General features: G+C 43.2%; 2 protein-coding genes across 2 annotated transcripts; both read left to right on the forward strand.

The window, feature by feature from the left end:
- The first annotated feature begins 2,916 nt into the window (after positions 1 to 2,916).
- LOC115408025 (protein lifeguard 2-like) lies at positions 2,917 to 8,174 on the forward strand. Its single transcript, XM_030118610.1, has 12 exons — positions 2,917 to 2,950; positions 5,339 to 5,429; positions 5,677 to 5,765; positions 5,884 to 5,948; positions 6,032 to 6,085; positions 6,170 to 6,220; positions 6,314 to 6,353; positions 6,514 to 6,551; positions 6,817 to 6,904; positions 7,028 to 7,123; positions 7,565 to 7,618; positions 7,704 to 8,174. The coding sequence occupies exons 1-12, from the start codon at positions 2,936 to 2,938 to the stop codon at positions 7,851 to 7,853; spliced, it is 831 nt and encodes a 276-aa protein (XP_029974470.1). The 5' UTR covers positions 2,917 to 2,935; the 3' UTR covers positions 7,854 to 8,174.
- Positions 8,175 to 10,441: 2,267 nt separating this feature from the next.
- senp1 (SUMO specific peptidase 1) lies at positions 10,442 to 17,165 on the forward strand. The gene is made up of 18 exons (XM_030118680.1): positions 10,442 to 11,032; positions 11,189 to 11,247; positions 11,336 to 11,517; positions 11,600 to 11,672; positions 12,265 to 12,457; positions 12,564 to 12,708; positions 12,809 to 12,927; positions 13,085 to 13,359; positions 13,484 to 13,547; positions 13,715 to 13,753; positions 13,837 to 13,921; positions 14,009 to 14,149; positions 15,007 to 15,138; positions 15,214 to 15,417; positions 15,492 to 15,571; positions 15,923 to 16,007; positions 16,184 to 16,279; positions 16,357 to 17,165. The coding sequence occupies exons 1-18, from the start codon at positions 10,902 to 10,904 to the stop codon at positions 16,417 to 16,419; spliced, it is 2,166 nt and encodes a 721-aa protein (XP_029974540.1). The 5' UTR covers positions 10,442 to 10,901; the 3' UTR covers positions 16,420 to 17,165.
- The last annotated feature ends 201 nt before the right edge of the window (positions 17,166 to 17,366 follow it).

Consider the following 17,366-nt stretch of genomic DNA (forward strand, 5'->3'; position numbering starts at 1 on the left):
GACTGAAAGTTCCCCTGCTTGAACTGAACCGTGTCACTAAATCACTGTGCACAGATTTTATTGGGAAGCTGATTAATAGAGCCATAAAGCTCAGAAAAAATTCTTAGAGCAGGAGGAAATCCATGCACGCACAGGTATACCATGGAGGGTTGATAAATAAACTATAATTATTTCAGAAGTAAATGTGTGTGCGCATGCAGAGTAACACACGATGTGCAGTTGGATTCATGGGAGTCAGTAAAGATTTACAAATAGATGAAACCAATGTTCAATTATTAGCTTTCACTCTGACTCATGGTTGTTTCATGGTTTGAAATCAGAATTCAGTACACGTGCAATATGTACATAGCTGTCCGCAGAAACTTGAAGTCTCTCACAGCAGCTCAGCTGTCTGAGGAGGTGAGCTCTGTCATGCCCGACCACTCACACTTCTCATCACTTCCTGTTAATGAGGCTACAGAAACGCTGTGTTCCTCTCTGGCGTCCTCTTTGGACAAACTCTGCCCCCGGGTGTCGAAACCAGCCAAGAAAAAACAACGAAGTCCGTGGCTCTCTGAAGTTCTGACAGAACAAAGAGCTGGACTCAGGGCAGCAGAAAGAAAGTGGCGTAAATCCCAAGAACCCGCTGATTTGTCCTCATACAAACAGAAACTTGCTTCCTTTACCTCCTGCTTGCAGTCCGCAAAGAAAACTTTATGTCAGAGCAAGATCTGTGCAGCTTCCAGTATTTAACCAAGTCTCTGAACTTCTGCGGAACAACAACCTACTTGACCCTTCTCAGTCAGGCTTCGGGTGCGACCACTCCACTGAGACTGCACTCCTGTCAGTCACAGAATCTCTGTGGCTGCCGAGAGCTGCTGGTCAGTCCTCTGTCCTACTACTGCTGGACTTCTCTGCTGCCTTTGACACCGTGAACCATCAAATCCTCCTCTACACACTCTCTGACCCGGCATCTCAGGTTCTGTCCTGTTGTGGTTCAAGTCCTACCTTACAATCAGATCCTTCAGAGTGTCATGGCGAGGGGAGGTGTCAAGGTCACATGGCCTATCAACAGGGGTCCCTCAGGGGTCAGTGCTTGGTCTCTTACTCTTCTCTGCGTACACCACCTCACTTGGTGCAGTGATCCGCTCCCATGGCTTCTCGCACCACTGTTATGCTGATAACTCTCAGCTCTTCCTCTCTTTTCCACCTGAAGACACGACAGTCTCAGCTCGGATATCAGCATGTCTGACTGATATCTCCACCTGGATGAAGGAACGGCACCTTCAGCTAAATCTGTCTAAGGCTGAACTCATGGTCTTTCCAGCTTGTCCATCTGTTCAGCCTCAGATCAGTGTCCAACTTCACCCGAGCCACAAACTCAGCCAGAAACCTGGGTGTCGTGATTGATGACCAGCTGACCTTTAAGGTTCACGTGGCCTCAGTTTCTCGGTCTTGTCGTTATGCCCTCTACAACATCAGGAAGATCAGACCCTTCCTGACCCAGCAGGCCACACAGCTTCTGGTTCAGGCGCTCGTGATATCACGCATTGACTACTGCAACTCTCTTCTGGCGGGTCTCCCTGCATGTACTGTCAAACCTCTACAGATGATCCAGAATGCAGCAGCACGTCTGGTCTTCAACCAGTCCAGAAGAGCTCATGTCACTCCCCTGTTCATCTCCCTTCACTGGCTTCCAGTTGCAGCCAGAATCAAATTCAAAACTCTCCTTCTGGCTTAAAAAAACATTTACAAGAATGGCTTCAGCCTACCTGATTCCCTGATCCAGGTCTACTCTCCTTCACGCCCACTTCGCTCTGCATGTGAGAGACGTCTGCTGCTTCCAGCCCAGCACGACTCTAAATCTCTAGCCAGACTCTTCTCTTCTGTTGCTCCCAAATGGTGGAAAAAAACCACCAAACTCTGTGTTCTGCTGAGTCCCTTTCTACTTTTAAGAGACAACTGAAGACTCAATTGTTCAGAGAACACCTAGGGACTTAATCCGACTCCACCTTAGGGGTAGAATAAGTCAGGTGGTCCAAAACCCAGCACTTATTTAGCACTGACTATGTTGACAAAAAAAAAAATGGGGGGGTAGTTGGCACTTCTTCTGGAACTTGATGGCAACTCCTTTGACCAATCGCACTTGAAGCAGTTGAAGCACTAACTATAGGTTTCTTTCTTATACTGTATCTGAATTCTTGCTTGTGTTGTATGTCGCTGGACAAAAGCGTCTGCTAAATGAAATTGTAGAATTGTAGCTGTCAACAGTAAACAAATGAAATGTTATGTGAAATGTAAAACAATATTTAAATTGTCCGTGCAAAGCAAAGTGAGTATGTAGACAAGGATAAAATTTGAAATATGATTTATTACTATTTCCCGGACAGAACAGTATCATATGAAGTAACTCTAAGAAACAATTAAATCATTGTGGCACTAATTGTGACCCCCGAATATGTTTTGAATAATCGTAAAACTCTCAACCTTTCATACAAGAGGTTACATTTCTGTTGAATTCTGTAAATCAGACCATGTTTTGACTCTGCAGCTCTCCTCACTGTTGCAGAGGACCTTATTTCCAGATTTCTCTGGATTTCTGTGCTCATAAGGCAGCATTGCATAAATCTGCACCTCCCCATTTCTCCTTGCTATGTGGTACAGTCCCAGCTGTTCTCTACGGCCCAGCTTCACCTGGATGCTACCAGAACATCCCACCGTGGGTGAGGGAGGGGGCGTGTGCGTCTGGGCTGCGTTGTTTTGGGGGTTACATCACTCCACTGTCAGTCTGAGCTGGATAAAAGGACGCTCCCGCTTCGCGGCCCCGTTTCCCCACGATCACTTCAGAGATAGACAGCAGGAAGACACGCTGATCAGTCCAGGAGATTTCTGAGACCACTCTGATCGTCTGATTGACGGGACAGGACAACGTGCTGCTGGGCGACGCAGAAGCACCATGACGCAGGGCAAGGTATGAGGATTTGTAATCCCGTTATTCACAGAGCCTCATGTCTGTCTGCGTGTTTACAATTAATGAGGGAAATAACAGTCCAGCGTGCTGAAGTCAGATGTGTTTCCCGCATGATTACATAACAATCAGTGTATGTGCGCACCCCTTTACTGACAATCAATTAGTGGCAATGCGGACTTTTGAATGCCGCCAAGTTTAGTCATTTTCATATATTGCATCGTATTCATGTTTTTTAGGGCAATGCGGCGTAACATCTCCACATTTTTATATTAAGCATCATTCATCATATTGACAGTACATCAATCGCGCTGCAGTGTTTTCATTCTGCTCGGATATATTTCTCAGCGCGTCTCCGATATTTCTGTGAATGAAATGCGTCACTGTTGATGTCTTACGTCATCACGCAAGGTCAGCGCTGTCAAAGCCTGAAAACCCTCCAAATACCTAAACCACCAACCCACAGCGTGGCTTTGTGCATGAGGGATTTTATTTCGACAAGATAACAGTTGTCTTTAAAGTCTGATTTTTCAACGCATGATCTGATGGTATTTGAAGAAATAGATCCAAAGGTAATAAACCCATGTGAATTTATCAGTTTATGATTTTAAACATTGTAGTGTCAGAAATGAAATGTGTCTTGTGAGTTTTTGTAATCAGATAGCAGCAGATATCCAGGTGAATTTGTCAATTATTGAAAGCAGTTAATATTTTATGTGAGTGTGGCGCCAAGTTGAAGTTAGAGTTACAACACTGGAATCTGTCAAAGGCTGAAGCAACACGATATTTTGTACACTGAAGGTACACTAAGCCCATAAAAATGGTTTATTTTGAAGTAACAACATGAGTCATGTAAGGCATTCAAAATTTTTGACAAAATTTAGGTCAAGCAGACTTTTTGACAAAGATCGAGTCTTGGGGTCTCTTTGAAAAATTTAATCTGATGCATTTGATGAAATTGTCTTTGCACATGTGATGACTGATTGGCTGCTTTGTCACATGCATGAGATGGAATGCACAAACAGAGAACATGCTGGTTCACAGCATCAAACCGGCAGAGACCAGAAAGAAAATTAGGATGGACAATGAAAAAAAAGCTGAGTGCTGTAAAACATGACCAAAAGGCAATTGAATAAATACATTCTAAATTTATAATGCCATCAACCTTTCCATCCATCCACCCATTTTCTACCGCTTATCCGGGGCCGGGGCGCAGGGGCAGCAGTCTCAGCAGGGATGCCTTCCCTGTCCCCAGACACTTCGTCCAGCTCCTCTGGGAGGATCCCAAGGCGTTCCCAGGCCAGCCGAGAGGCAGAGTCTCTCCAACGTGTCCTGGGTCTTCCCCGGGGTCTCCTCCCAATGGAACATGCCCGGAACACCTCCCTAGGGAGGCGTCCAGGAGGCATCCTAACCAGATGCCCGAGCCACCTCAGCTGGCCCCCCTCGATGCGGAGGAGTAGCGGCTCTACTCCAAGCTCCTCCGTGGTGACTGAGCTCCTTCCCCTATCTCTAAGGGAGCGCCCAGCCACCCTACGGAGGAAGCTCATTTCAGCCGCTTGTATCCGGGATCTTGTCCTTTCGGTCATGATCTAAAGTTCATGACCATAGATGAGGGTGGGAAAGTAGATTGAACAGTAAATCGAGAGCTTCGCCTTTCGGCTCAGCTCCCTCTTCACCACAACAGACCGATACAACAACCGCATCACTGCAGACGCTGCACCGATCCGCCTGTCAATCTCATGCTCCATCCATCCCCCACTCGTGAACAAGACCCCAAGATACTTAAACTCCTCCACTTGGGCCAGAGTCTCTCCACCGTCCTGGAGAGGGCAAGCCACCTTCTTCCAGTCGAGGACCATGGCCTCGGATTTGGAGGTGCTGATCCTCATCCCTGTCGCTTCACGCTCGGCTGCGAACCGACATTTACATTTTACATTTAACTGTATTTTGCAATAAAAGCTTTAATTAAAATTGCCTTTATGTTGAGAGTACAGAAATTTTCAGTAGCCTACTCATTGCTTGTTTTTCTGAAAATATAGACATATTCATCACATGCAGTATAATCTACGCCACAGCAACAACACCTCCTGAAAAATTATGTTTTAAATTTAAAAGTTATTATGGCACTTATTTACCAGTCCAATCCACTGAAGATGAAGTTAAACTGTTTTTGGCCCCTGAACTACAATGTGTTTGACATTGCTGCTATAAAGCATCTCCAGTGAGCACTGAAACATTTCACAGTCAAGAAATTAACTTCAGATAAGCTAAAATATGTTCAGTAAATGGCAGTTTTATTGCTTGGTTTTAACAATACACTATGAACCTGAAAAAAAAAATCAGTGCCTACTGATGAATAAAGAGATGTTGAATTGTTTTCTGTCTGTTCAGGTGTCGCTTGCAAACAAGGCCACTGGTGGTTCCACCAGTGGAGAGACTCTGGTGTCACCGGCTCCTCCCAGCTATGAAGAAGCCACTGCAGGTATTACTACTCTCCATTCTTATGTGTTTGAGTGTGTAGGGCCACTGTTTTAGTGTTGAAATAACCCAAACCAGGTGTGTCAAACACGCAGACGTCACTTGCAGTTAATCAATGGAAAACATGAAGCAAAAACTGGAATTGTCAGTATCTCGAGGTTGTTATTGTACTCCTTCAGCCCCTGACCGCTGAACTTAAATGACTTTCTCACCTCTGACCTCAACACATCTGGCATGCATGTGTCCTCCAGGAGTCAGTGCTCCTTGCTACGATGATGCTGAGATGCTCACAGAGTTCACCTGGGATGACCGGAACATCCGCAGGGTCTTCATCCGGAAGGTACATTGATCATTTTATGAACTGGGCTGTGATTGGTTGAAGTGCGCTTGTGAGTTACTTAAAGGAACCAATGTTACATAATGTCACAATCATCTCATTCAAACCTACTTTCCTTAAGGTCTACGCCATCTTGATGATCCAGCTTCTGGTCACTCTTGCTATTGTGGCTCTGTTCACTTTCTGGTGAGTGTAAAGGAAGTATTGTTAATTTCTTTTAACAGTAACATTAATAATAGAGTTTTCTAACTGTTGACTCTGTTCTTTAGTGACCCGGTGAAGGACTACATCCAGTCGAACCCTGGCTGGTACTGGGCCTCATAGTAAGCTACACGTTCAACCGCGAACTCACAGTAACTCTGATGGATGTTGCTTTGGCCTCAGCTCATGTTTCTGTTGTTTTACAGCGCCGTGTTCTTTGTCACATACCTGATCCTGTCCTGCTGCTCCACACCGAGGTGAGTTCAGCATTTCTAAAACCAGATGACGACAAAATGAAGTGAAAAACGAGTCAAAAAAACCTCACAAAATGCGTTTGGTTATTTGTACAGGAGACAGTTCCCGTGGAATCTGATTCTGCTCACCATCTTTGTAAGTGTAACACACACACATACACACACACGTATGTTGTAAATGACTCGTATTTTCCAATAAACCTTTAGATAATGATGAAAAATCCACGCTTTACCCATGTTTTTATTTTCTTATAGACCTTGAACTTAATTAACAACTTCACTATTGTGTGTTACAGACCCTCTCCCTGTCCTACATGACCGGGATGTTGTCCAGGTACACTTTCATCTTCTCACTCTTTTATCTAACTGTGTTATTTTATACATTTTATTTGTACTTTTTCTACAGCCTATATTCTTTACTTAAATGTATTCTGCTCAGTCGGCTTTCAGTTGTGGTTTTTCAGAACCACATAATAACACAGTTAAACCTACAAGGAGTATTTTAAGTATTTAACTCTGTAGATCTTGTTTTTTTTCCATTCTCTGTCCATCTGCTACAGTGTGTGTGTCATTTTCAATTAATATTTCTGTTTTATTAGCTACTACAACACCAAGTCCGTAGTGATGTGTCTGGGCATCACAGCAGCAGTCTGTCTCCTGGTCACCGTCTTCAGCTTTCAAACCAAGGTCAGCAAACTCAGAGCTGTACCTTTCTTGGATATTACATACAGTTTATCATGTTAAAAAAATGTCTTTATTTTCTTTGATTTACACATTTTTAACTGAACGTCTCGTCCTGCTTCCGTTCAGCTGGACGTGACGTCGTGCCAAGGCGTGCTCTTTGTCTTCTGCATGGTGATGCTCCTCTCCGGACTGGTGCTGGCTTTTGTTCTCCCATTTCAATATGTAAGCAAAGCACCATCAGCACACCTTAATGTCATTAATTATGGGATTAAAATGACTGTACCACACAACTCATTCGGTTTGATTTGTGCTGATTTTGTTTCTTATCCAATATAAAGATTTCAGTCATCTGAAATCTACATTTTTTTTACTTTCAGTTTTCTGACATGTTTTGACTGATCTGGAACTGAGTGATTATAAAGCAGATTTGAAATACAAAAGTAGCTGAATGATGCTATTTTCTATAAACAAAAGTAACTCAGCTAGTCAAAATTTGTACTCCACTGCAACTATAATGTTAAATTACTTTATTTGCACTCAATTACAAGTAAAATAACACACATAAGTTAATTGAAATTCAGAAAATGACAAATACCCCAAACACCACCAAGTTGCAGTAATGTGAGTATTTCTGTGTATTAAACTTTTCCATTTCCTGACCAGGTGCCATGGCTGGACGCCACATACGCCGTGTTGGGAGCCATACTGTTCACCATGGTAAGAACACAGACAGCCAACAACCTGCAGAACACACAAACAACAAAACAAACCTGAGCGTCTGTGTTTTTATCTTCTTGTGCAGTTTTTGGCGTTCGACACCCAGCTGCTCATGGGGAACAAGCAGTACGCCATGAGCCCAGAGGAATACGTCTTCGCCACGCTCAACATCTACCTGGATATCATCTACGTCTTCTCCTTCTTCCTCCAAATCTTTGGAACAAAACGGGACTAAACTTATCGAGGGCTACACAAATGTAGGAATTTAGGCAGGCGTGACCGTCTATAAAAATGTCGGTGATTGTGGTGAGAGTGCTTCCAGTAACAACACAACCATTATTTCACCCGGAATGAATACTCCTACATGAACATGAACGCATGACAGTAGTCACACCTAAGACGTCTGAAACCGTTTCCTCCCCTCTAGCATGAATATAAAACCAACTTTCCCAGACAGAAAACTCTCTGTGACCTTCGTTCAGTTCAAGTAGATGAGACATTTTGTCCACATCACGCTGTGTGGGTGTGTGAGATCCATGCTTACATCCACATTCATATTTCTCCCGCAAACAACCCCGCTCTCCAGGAGGTCGATGATCTACAACGCATCATGCATGAACTCTATTTAAAAGTGCTAACTACACTAGTCGTTCAATCTTTGGACTTTCTCTGTGTATAGTGACTGACAGCACAAACGTAACCTAAAATTGCGTTTTATCCCCCTGTGTGTTTTCACTCCTATTCGGTGTTGTCTTACTACTGTGAATTACAAAAAGCTCGTCTGATGTGCTAAGAACTTTGAGAGTGATTTTTTTTTCTGGATATTTAATGACAATCTGAAAAGATTTATTTATTCAACATGGGTTTTAAAGTAGTCTGAAATAATATTCGCTCTATTATTTAAAGTCAGTGTGAGGACTTTGCATTGGCATGGTTACTGTGTTTACTGTGAATGTGTCCCATTGGACAGACATTTATTGAGTGATTTTGGTCATGGATGGGTATATTTACCTTATCCAGTCACTGACTGTCTGCATTTGAACCATTTGGTTTGATGATAGAGAGCATTTATTTAGTTACAAGAGGTGAAAAAAGGTAAATATTAAAAAGTGCCATAGAGTTGTGGATTTATTGTAACTTTTGATAAGAGCTGCATTTACAGAAGGATTAAAAATATTATATTTAGTGACATTTCAAGTTTATTTTTTTATCAGAGGACAATATATTTCAGAAAGTATGTGATATTAAAAGGAGAGTTTAATGCTTGAACTTCATCAGTCTTCTTAAGTGACCTTGGATTTGTTTGATTGAAATTTACTGTACTGCATTGTTTTAAAAGCACCATGAGTTCCATTGTTGAATTGCTGTTTGTGTATCAACTGAATAAAGAGTGAATGTGTATGAGTGCACTCACTGGTCCTCTGTGTTTTAATGCTTCTGATATCTCTGCTCTCGCACCTCATTCAGTGGCTTTTCATGTCCATTCATCAGGCTTCTACAACACTTCATTCTGTTCTATTCTGTTGGGATGTATTTGTATTCCTCATAATAGGATGGACTGAATATTGCAGGAAGATTGGTAACATTTGGAAAACTGGCATAAAAAGGACTGATTTACTGAAAGTGCTGCAACCAGCATCGATAGAGTTGATCCACAGTCCAGTGTCATACCACAAACCTCAAGCAGAACTGTGGATAACATTGTGCCCTGATGAAACAAAGGCAGATACAATTTCTTCCAAACACAAGATGCACAGATATCAGGAGTACGTATTAAAAACTACTCTATCCATTTTTTTTTTTTTTTTTGTTTTTTTTTGCAATAAGATTTCTGCTCCTGAAATATTCAAATGATGGAGGCATTGTCATAGTGGTAACACAATATTACTTAAACATGACACTTCATATACTTGGAAAACAGTGTGTAACAGCAATTCAAAGATGTTTTCAGAAAATTCAGATGTATAATTTGGAAATATGCTCACAATTATGTAACTAATGAGCTCAGATCATTGCTGCACTCAGACCATATTCCCCTGCTTCTTACAGGTATGCAAAACACAAGAATAATGTTAGAAGGCTTTCTTCTGCTTTTTCTTTATAGGTTTTTAATTATTAGAGGACAGATAGAGGATCTTCTTGTTCCAACATTTCTTATGTATCCTCTGTGATCTTATGAACCTGATGTTATAAGCTAATGTCACAAATACATAGTAGAGGTTCAGAACCTCTGTTATAGAGATGTTATATCAGCTGCTCCTCTTTATGTATTTTTCTGAAAGAACCATAGAAACACATCTGATGGAGACAGGAAACAATCTCGGGAAACTATCTTCGATTGCAGAATTCAAACAGGTATGAATAATAATAATAATAATAATAATAATAATAATAATAATAATAATAATAATAATAACAACAATAATAATGACAATTATAATAATAATAACAAAAATCATCATCATCATCATCATCATCATCATCATCATTATCATCATCATCATAATAAAGTGATAAAGTGATGTTGACTTTTCTTTTTGCACATTTGTTGTTTTTATTTACATTAATTTTATTCGGAAAAAGAGAGGAGATTGACAAATACTTTTCTTGAATACAGAGATTCTAATCTGAATCCAGATTAGATGTTTTTTTTCCTTTGAAAGAGTCAGAGAAATTAAAAAATGCATCAAAGTTTCTCGACAGGTGAGAAGTTAAATGCTTTCCTCCGCTCTAACATCAGCCAATGAGAGGAGGTCTTACTGGAATCCACGTCGTCCGTTCGTCCAATCACAGAGCGTCATGGATCGAGGTCCTGTTCAGCCATGTTGTGGTTTTGAATGAGGAAGAAGCGGGAGATGTTATTCTTCAACGAGTTTATTTGCCATTTAGAGAAACATTGAGTAAACACAAACGAGTTCGGGTGAGACTCAACATGATATCCGTTTTTCCGACCGCGTTGGTTGCGACTTGTCGCATTCCTGCTGGAATTTAAACATACTTCCATAAATTAGCCGCGCGGCTAACGGCTCCTGCTAGCTGGGTAGTTAGCCTGGCGTGCCAGCTAGGCTGCTAGTTAACTCCGGACTGACTAGTTGGTGGTTAGTTGCGTTTGTGGTGAAGTATAATGACTAGATGTGAGGACTGTTAGCCTTTAAATCATCCGGAGCTGATCTACCTCAGTCGAATGAAGCACACGAGTCGTGGTTGAGCGTTACTAGATTAAAAGCAGCCGTACCGATTTACCTTTAATCCAAGCGGCCATTACTTCTGGAAGTTTTAAGCCATGTTGAATAAAATCTACGAATGGTTAGAAACGAGCTTTGCAAACCTTCGCAACGAGGCACCAGCGGCGGAGCAGCCACCTGCACACCGGGCACCGAGAGACGACCAGAGGAGGAAAAGACCGATTGAATGGTACGAGCTGGGATTATTTTCATCCAGGATTGGTTTTAAAAAGACACGGACTTGTTGTGACCTCATGTAATTTGATTACTGATCACAACATTTGTCGAAACTGATCTCAGGTGACACTTTAACAGATATAATTAAACCCTCTGCTTGTCCTTTAAGTCTGGAAGATGGTCATGAAGCTGTCCAAGATGGCATGATCATCAAGAAATCACGGATGGGTAAGGGCAGATGTTCACTTTTCCTCCGGATGTTATTGTCCTCGCAGTAATGATGTTACACTTATTGGTGGTTTTGACATTTCTGCAGGAGATCTGATTGACTCAGTCAAGAGTGCAGCTGAAGGTGTCAAAAGTCATAGTTCCAGTGTGGCCACATGGATGAGGAACAATGTGAGCCCCACTTTAAGGAATATTCTGCCTCCGTCCTCTGATTCTCCACCTGGAGAGCCTCAGCCATCAACATCAGCATCAGTCTGGAGAGGCAGCTCGGTGAGACGCCTGTTTTTAGAGAGCATAATCTCATCAAAACTTTAAACTTCTATTAATAACGCTCATGCACATCCTGTGATAGATTAACAAGAACTCCCTGAATGAGACGTTCGCCGCTCCCTCCACAACTCTTGAGTGGAAATCTTCCAAAACAGGTATGAGAATTATTTAAATCATCTTTTGAGTTGCTGCCTTATCTGTGTTAAGTTTGTGGAGTTAGAAGAAATGTTTTGCGTGGTTACTGTGTTTCTCTGGTTTATTTTTGAACACCACTATTGAAATTCTGGTATGCTGCAGACAAGCTTAAAGTGTTGTAGAAAGCAAATCTTTGGTGTTGTTTCATTGAAGTTTAATTCAGACAGATGCATTTAAGTGCTTCCTGACCCAGTGGCTTCTTGCAGTGTGATTTCAGCTCTGTGTGTCTTTGCATATGTCCCATGCTGTTGCTGACTTCTTTCTTAGCTAATGTGAACATGCTGTCACAATAATTTAACATCGTAGCATATTTAAACCAACGCACACCAGAGTTGTAGTTGCAAAATCCAGGATTTATCTTGTTTACATCTTTCTCGTTTTCTTGCTCCAGTCATTCAGACTTTAAATATCAAAGGAGTCATTTACCCTTCAGCTTCTGGTTCCTCTTTCCCTCTCTCTCATGAACTGCGTATGTGTAGGTATACAGGATAGGCACTTAGCTTTATGGTTGAAAATGAATGTCTGACTGAAATCTTTAATTTGCAATTCAAGAGTGGCTGCGCAGTGAGAAGTCTGTTCTGGGATCGAAAGTCTGCAGGCGACAAGCGTGCATGACTCCTGCACATCGCGAGGTGCCAAAGACAAACGGTCACTCAGTCAACTTGCCATCCTCCATCGCTCCCAAAGTGTATCCCGCTCCGCGGCTCGGCAGGCCGCTCAACCTCCGATCACATGGAGCACCAAGGTGTCTTTCCCTTCATTTTCACTCCAGAGAAACAGTTTTCATCAAAGATTCAGTGTCATAATGTGGGAGCAGTGGATTGTCTTTGAATATCACCCTGCGTTCACAGCCTGCTGGGAGGGACGGGCACAACGAGCAGCTCCTGCACCAGCATGTATGAGAAGACCTTTCCCATCAAAGTGGTGCAGAGCCCGACACACAGCACTTCGTCAGGCCGCCCACACAGCTCCAGGTCCCGCTGCACAGCCGAGGAGGTCAGACACCGGGACATCACAGCGCCGTGCTGCGAACGCTGAGTCATTTGGCACGCGTGTTCGAGAGTTAATGTCGCTGTTCTCCTCCTTTGTGCTTCAGTCTATTCGAGAAGAGGAGAAAGAGGTCTACAGGCAGCTTCTGACCATGGTGTCGGCTGGTCAGTCGTCTTTTCTTCACAATGGCAGCTCACACACCATCGTGAGGTCCCACAGAGATTTGTAAGTATTTAGAATGTGACGAGCCCTTTTCCTTTTTTGTCATTTTAATTTTCAATAACATAGGTGTATACAGTCACAGTGTAATTAATTTGATTTTATGGTCTGTATTTGTCAAACTGTTTCAATAATATTGACTCTCCTCATGTTTTCTCATCAGCACCAGCTTCTTAACCACCAGCCGCCGACTGCTGCAGCTGCCTTCTCCACCCGCTTCGGTCGGGGGCACTTCAGAGGAAGCCAGCAGCCCCACAAGCCCCAGAGGGGTGTCCAGTCAGAGCTCCAGCAACGTCCCCAGCCCGGTGGGAGCCTCCAGCAAACCCGGGACCCAGACCTGGTCTCTGGACACGGAGCTCAACTCCAGCAAAGCAGCCGTTCACGTGTCGGCTCCCTCCCCCCTGCAGGATAACTCATCTCAGGACACACAGTCATCAGGTCAGATACCTTCACATGAACTTCACTGGACATTCAGACGGTGTGAAATCACACCAGGAACCTGGATATTGACCTTTTTCTCCTTCTTCTTGGGTCGTTCTAATCTACTTTTGTTTTCTTGCAGCTCATGATGGCGACTCTGTAATTATTGTAAATGAACAGAAAGCTAAAGAGCAGGACAGCTCCAGGTCAGTGTTTTCACACGCACTTGTTTTGCTCTTTGAAGAGCAGTCTGATTAAACCTTTTTTTTTTTTGTAACTGTGGAAGATGCGAACATATAAATGATGCACGATATTCCCGAGTTAGATTACAGCCACTTCCATTTTTCTTATATATGTACCTCTCTGTTTTCAGTGTGCCATGTTTCCGAGCTGAGCTATGGATTAAAGAATTGTAAGTATCGTTTAAAGCATCTTACCACAGAATTGATCAGCTTTCACCAGTATTAAGTGTGTAATTGTTTTGGGTCACTATAGGACTAGTATGTACGACTCTCGCGCGAGAGAAAGACGGAGACAAATAGAAGAGCAGGAACTTTTGGCGGCTCGGCTGCTGCGACAGGTGAGAGCCTCTCCTCCCGAAACCCCCTTCGCCCTCCTCTGGCTCTGTCATCATCTGACGTTTGTCAAATCACTTCTGGCTCCCCAGCGTCTGTCAGAAGAGGAGAAGCCTCGTCCACAAGTGGAGGTTGGAATTCGAGTTCCTTTGGAGAAGGAGGTTCCTTTGACTACGGTGATCGAAGAACTGAAGCCTTCAGAGGAGAAACCCGAATTCCCAACACTCACTCAGGTGTGGACATGAATACATAATTCTGTGTTTTGGGTTTGTTTTTTGTTTTTTTTGTGCCTCATAAATCTGACATTTGTTCAACAAATTTGGGGAGAAGAAATTTAGGATTTCTCATGAAAGGGACAGTAAGACGGTATGAAAGTAATTAAATCACCTTGTTAGCTAAAGTAACAAAGCCAAGAGTTTACCAGCATGTCATTTCACCGTGAGCGCTTACACTTTACAGTTATTTGAAATGTCTACTCTCTTCAGTAATAGAATTGTAAAGTCAATTAATTTCTACCAATTCTGATAAAGTTTGTCTTGAATCATCACTTTATTCCGTGTTGCCCTGAGCCTTGCCTTATCAGTATTCTACAGTAGGTGGTGCTAGATGTTGTCAAGTGGTTTGTGTTTGGCCACGCTTATTTAATCCAGGATTCAAAAGTCTTCAATGCCTGTAAACTGTTTATTTTCAAAAGATTCTGAGTGTTTAGATTCCATACATCTGTGCAACACACCAAATACGTTGTCCTAAAAACATAACAAAGAAGTCATGTCCTCATTATTAGAGCATTTATTTCTACTGAAATGATTGAGGGACAGTTAATATTGACATATTACGCCTGTTATCACTATATGAATGCTGCTTTTTAGAAGACTTCACCTCATGATGTTCAGTAGACATGGACATTTCTTCCTCCTTCTTGGTTCTATCATATAAAAAGACGTTGATTGAAGAGTGGAGAGCAAGTGAAGGGTTTTGCTGCTCTGTTATTTTGAATCACAGACCAAACCGTCAAATCCATTTCCTAAATCAGTCGTGCCGGACAGTCATAAGCTATAGAAACCACATGTCTGCCGCCGTCCCTCTGTAGGAGATGGAGCTTGAAGTGAACAAAGTGCTGCGAGGTGGAAATCCACATGAAGTACTCAGTGAAGGTTTTGGCCTCAGCCTCACCCGCAAAGACCTGCAGACCCTCAGCAACCTCAACTGGCTGAACGACGAGGTGAGCCGCAGATCGGCGGCCGGACGCCGTCTCCCGTCCAAGCAGTCCGCTCACCGCCGTCTCTGAACCTCACAGGTCATCAACTTCTACATGAACCTGCTGGTGGAGCGCAGCAAGGAGCCCGAGCTGCCGTCGGTCAACACCTTCAACACTTTCTTCTACCCCAAGCTGCGGAGCAGCGGCTACTCCGCCGTCCGCCGATGGACCAAAAAGATGGACATCTTCGCCAAAGACATCCTGCTGATCCCTGTCCACCTGGGGGTCCACTGGTGTCTCGCTGTAAGTGCTGCTGATGCTGCTGCTGGAGGAAGCGGAGCTCTGGTTTATCCTCTGACTGCAACTCTCCTTCCCAGGTGGTGGATTTCCGTAAAAAGGCCATCATGTATTTTGACTCAATGGGGAATAATAACGACGAAGCGTGCAACGTATTGCTGTAAGTGTATATCGATCTCCTTGGAACGGAGTTGTATTTGTTTTATTGACCGCGCGTCGGGTAATCCGAGCACAAGCGACGAGCCCTGAAGACAAGTGGGATCCGGCAGCAATGCGTGTTCACGCAAACCACTTCCCGGTGGTCTGGCGCCGTGAGCAAAGTGACGTCGGGGTTCCTTGACTGTGATCTGAAGCAGATTGCCTGGAACACGATTGTCTGTATCATGTGTCTGTATCAGTGGAAGCGCTGTTGCGTCTGGTCTGGTGTGCTCGGATCACCCGAGACGTGTTTCAATGCCAGGTGGAAACGCCCAGGGCCATTTACTCATTTTCAAAATCTCTGTGTTTGCAGTGATTACTTAGAAAAGGAGAGCAAAGACAAAAAGGGCAAAGACCTCGATACCTCAGACTGGACTCTGCACAGCAAAACACGCAGCGTAAGTTCACCACCGAGCCCCGCCCTGATTCTTTTGTTGTGTTTTTCTGAGCAGTTGCTAAATCGAGTATCGACCAAAATGTCCTGTTGGGCTGTTATTATTGATTACTCTGGTGGTTACTGTCAGTGTTTTCACAGCTCTCAGCTTCAAATAACGTCTGCACGCCTCTCGTTTAGGAAATCCCGCAGCAGATGAATGGCAGCGACTGTGGGATGTTCACCTGCAAATACGCCGATTACATAACCAGAGACAAGCAGATCACATTCACACAGGTATTCAGAAAACTGTGGCACTGAAACAGAGAGTTGACGTGGGAATAGTTGTTTACTGTCTATCCTCTCTATGACAGAAAAACATGCCATACTTCAGAAAGCGGATGGTTTGGGAGCTGGTGAACCACGTGCTGTTGTGATGAACCTGTAAAGTTGCCGTTGGACAGGAGTCCTCCGGCGCGGGAAAGACTTCGACCTCCCGGGTCAGGAACCAGCTCTGCCCGTCTCCACCCTCCAACATCGCCCAGGATGTTGTTGGAGCGGCGCCCACTGCCTCCCGGACTCCTCCTCCTCCTCCTCCTCACCGTTCCCTTCTTTTTCTTTGGTGCACACACGGAGCACATTTTCTATCCAGAACTCTCTCAAGTCCCATTGGTTCTCTTATAAGTCGCACTCTGAGGTGCACTGTGTGCTTCACGGCTTTGTGTTCGCACCAGTAGCAGTTTCCTGTCAAACCCCCGGGTTTGGGATCTCTTACATATGCAAAAGTCTTAATGACCACAGAACTTGCAGTCTGACATCCAGGTGAAATCTTTAGAAACGGACATATTGGTATTTTTTCTGTCAAAGGGCTGCCGTGAGAAATCACTACATTATTGCAACGTGACTGGTTAGTCATCAATAATATTAAAATATATAATAAAAAAAAAGTCTTATCCAAAAGTTAATTTGATGTCTCGTGTATAGTTTTGTCACAAAATGAGCTGCCAAACGGGCCTTACTAGTAAATAAATGCAGAGTTTGTATTTCTTTGAATGAAAATAGTCTCAATTGACAGATTTTTGCAGCTGTGCTGCGAGATGTTTCTCGCAGCAATTTATTTTCCAGGAATTGTGATTAAAATGCTAAAAAGCCTTCACATGTGCCTCAGAGTATGATTTATAAATCAAGTCAGAATGTAGTCTTAACGGTTACACCCTCACAGCAGGGTTCACATTTTGCAGGTCTTACCTGTTATTATTGGTAAGATTGTAAATTAAAAGGGTCAAAGTCTATTTTATCTATTCCAGTATCTGGTTTTTTTTTTTTCCAACGGTAATTTTTTGGGGCATATTCAGTATATTTTGAACTTTGTACATATGAAACA

Source organism: Salarias fasciatus, chromosome 20 (genome assembly GCF_902148845.1).
Source record: "Salarias fasciatus chromosome 20, fSalaFa1.1, whole genome shotgun sequence".
In the NCBI taxonomy this organism is placed as follows: domain Eukaryota; kingdom Metazoa; phylum Chordata; class Actinopteri; order Blenniiformes; family Blenniidae; genus Salarias; species Salarias fasciatus.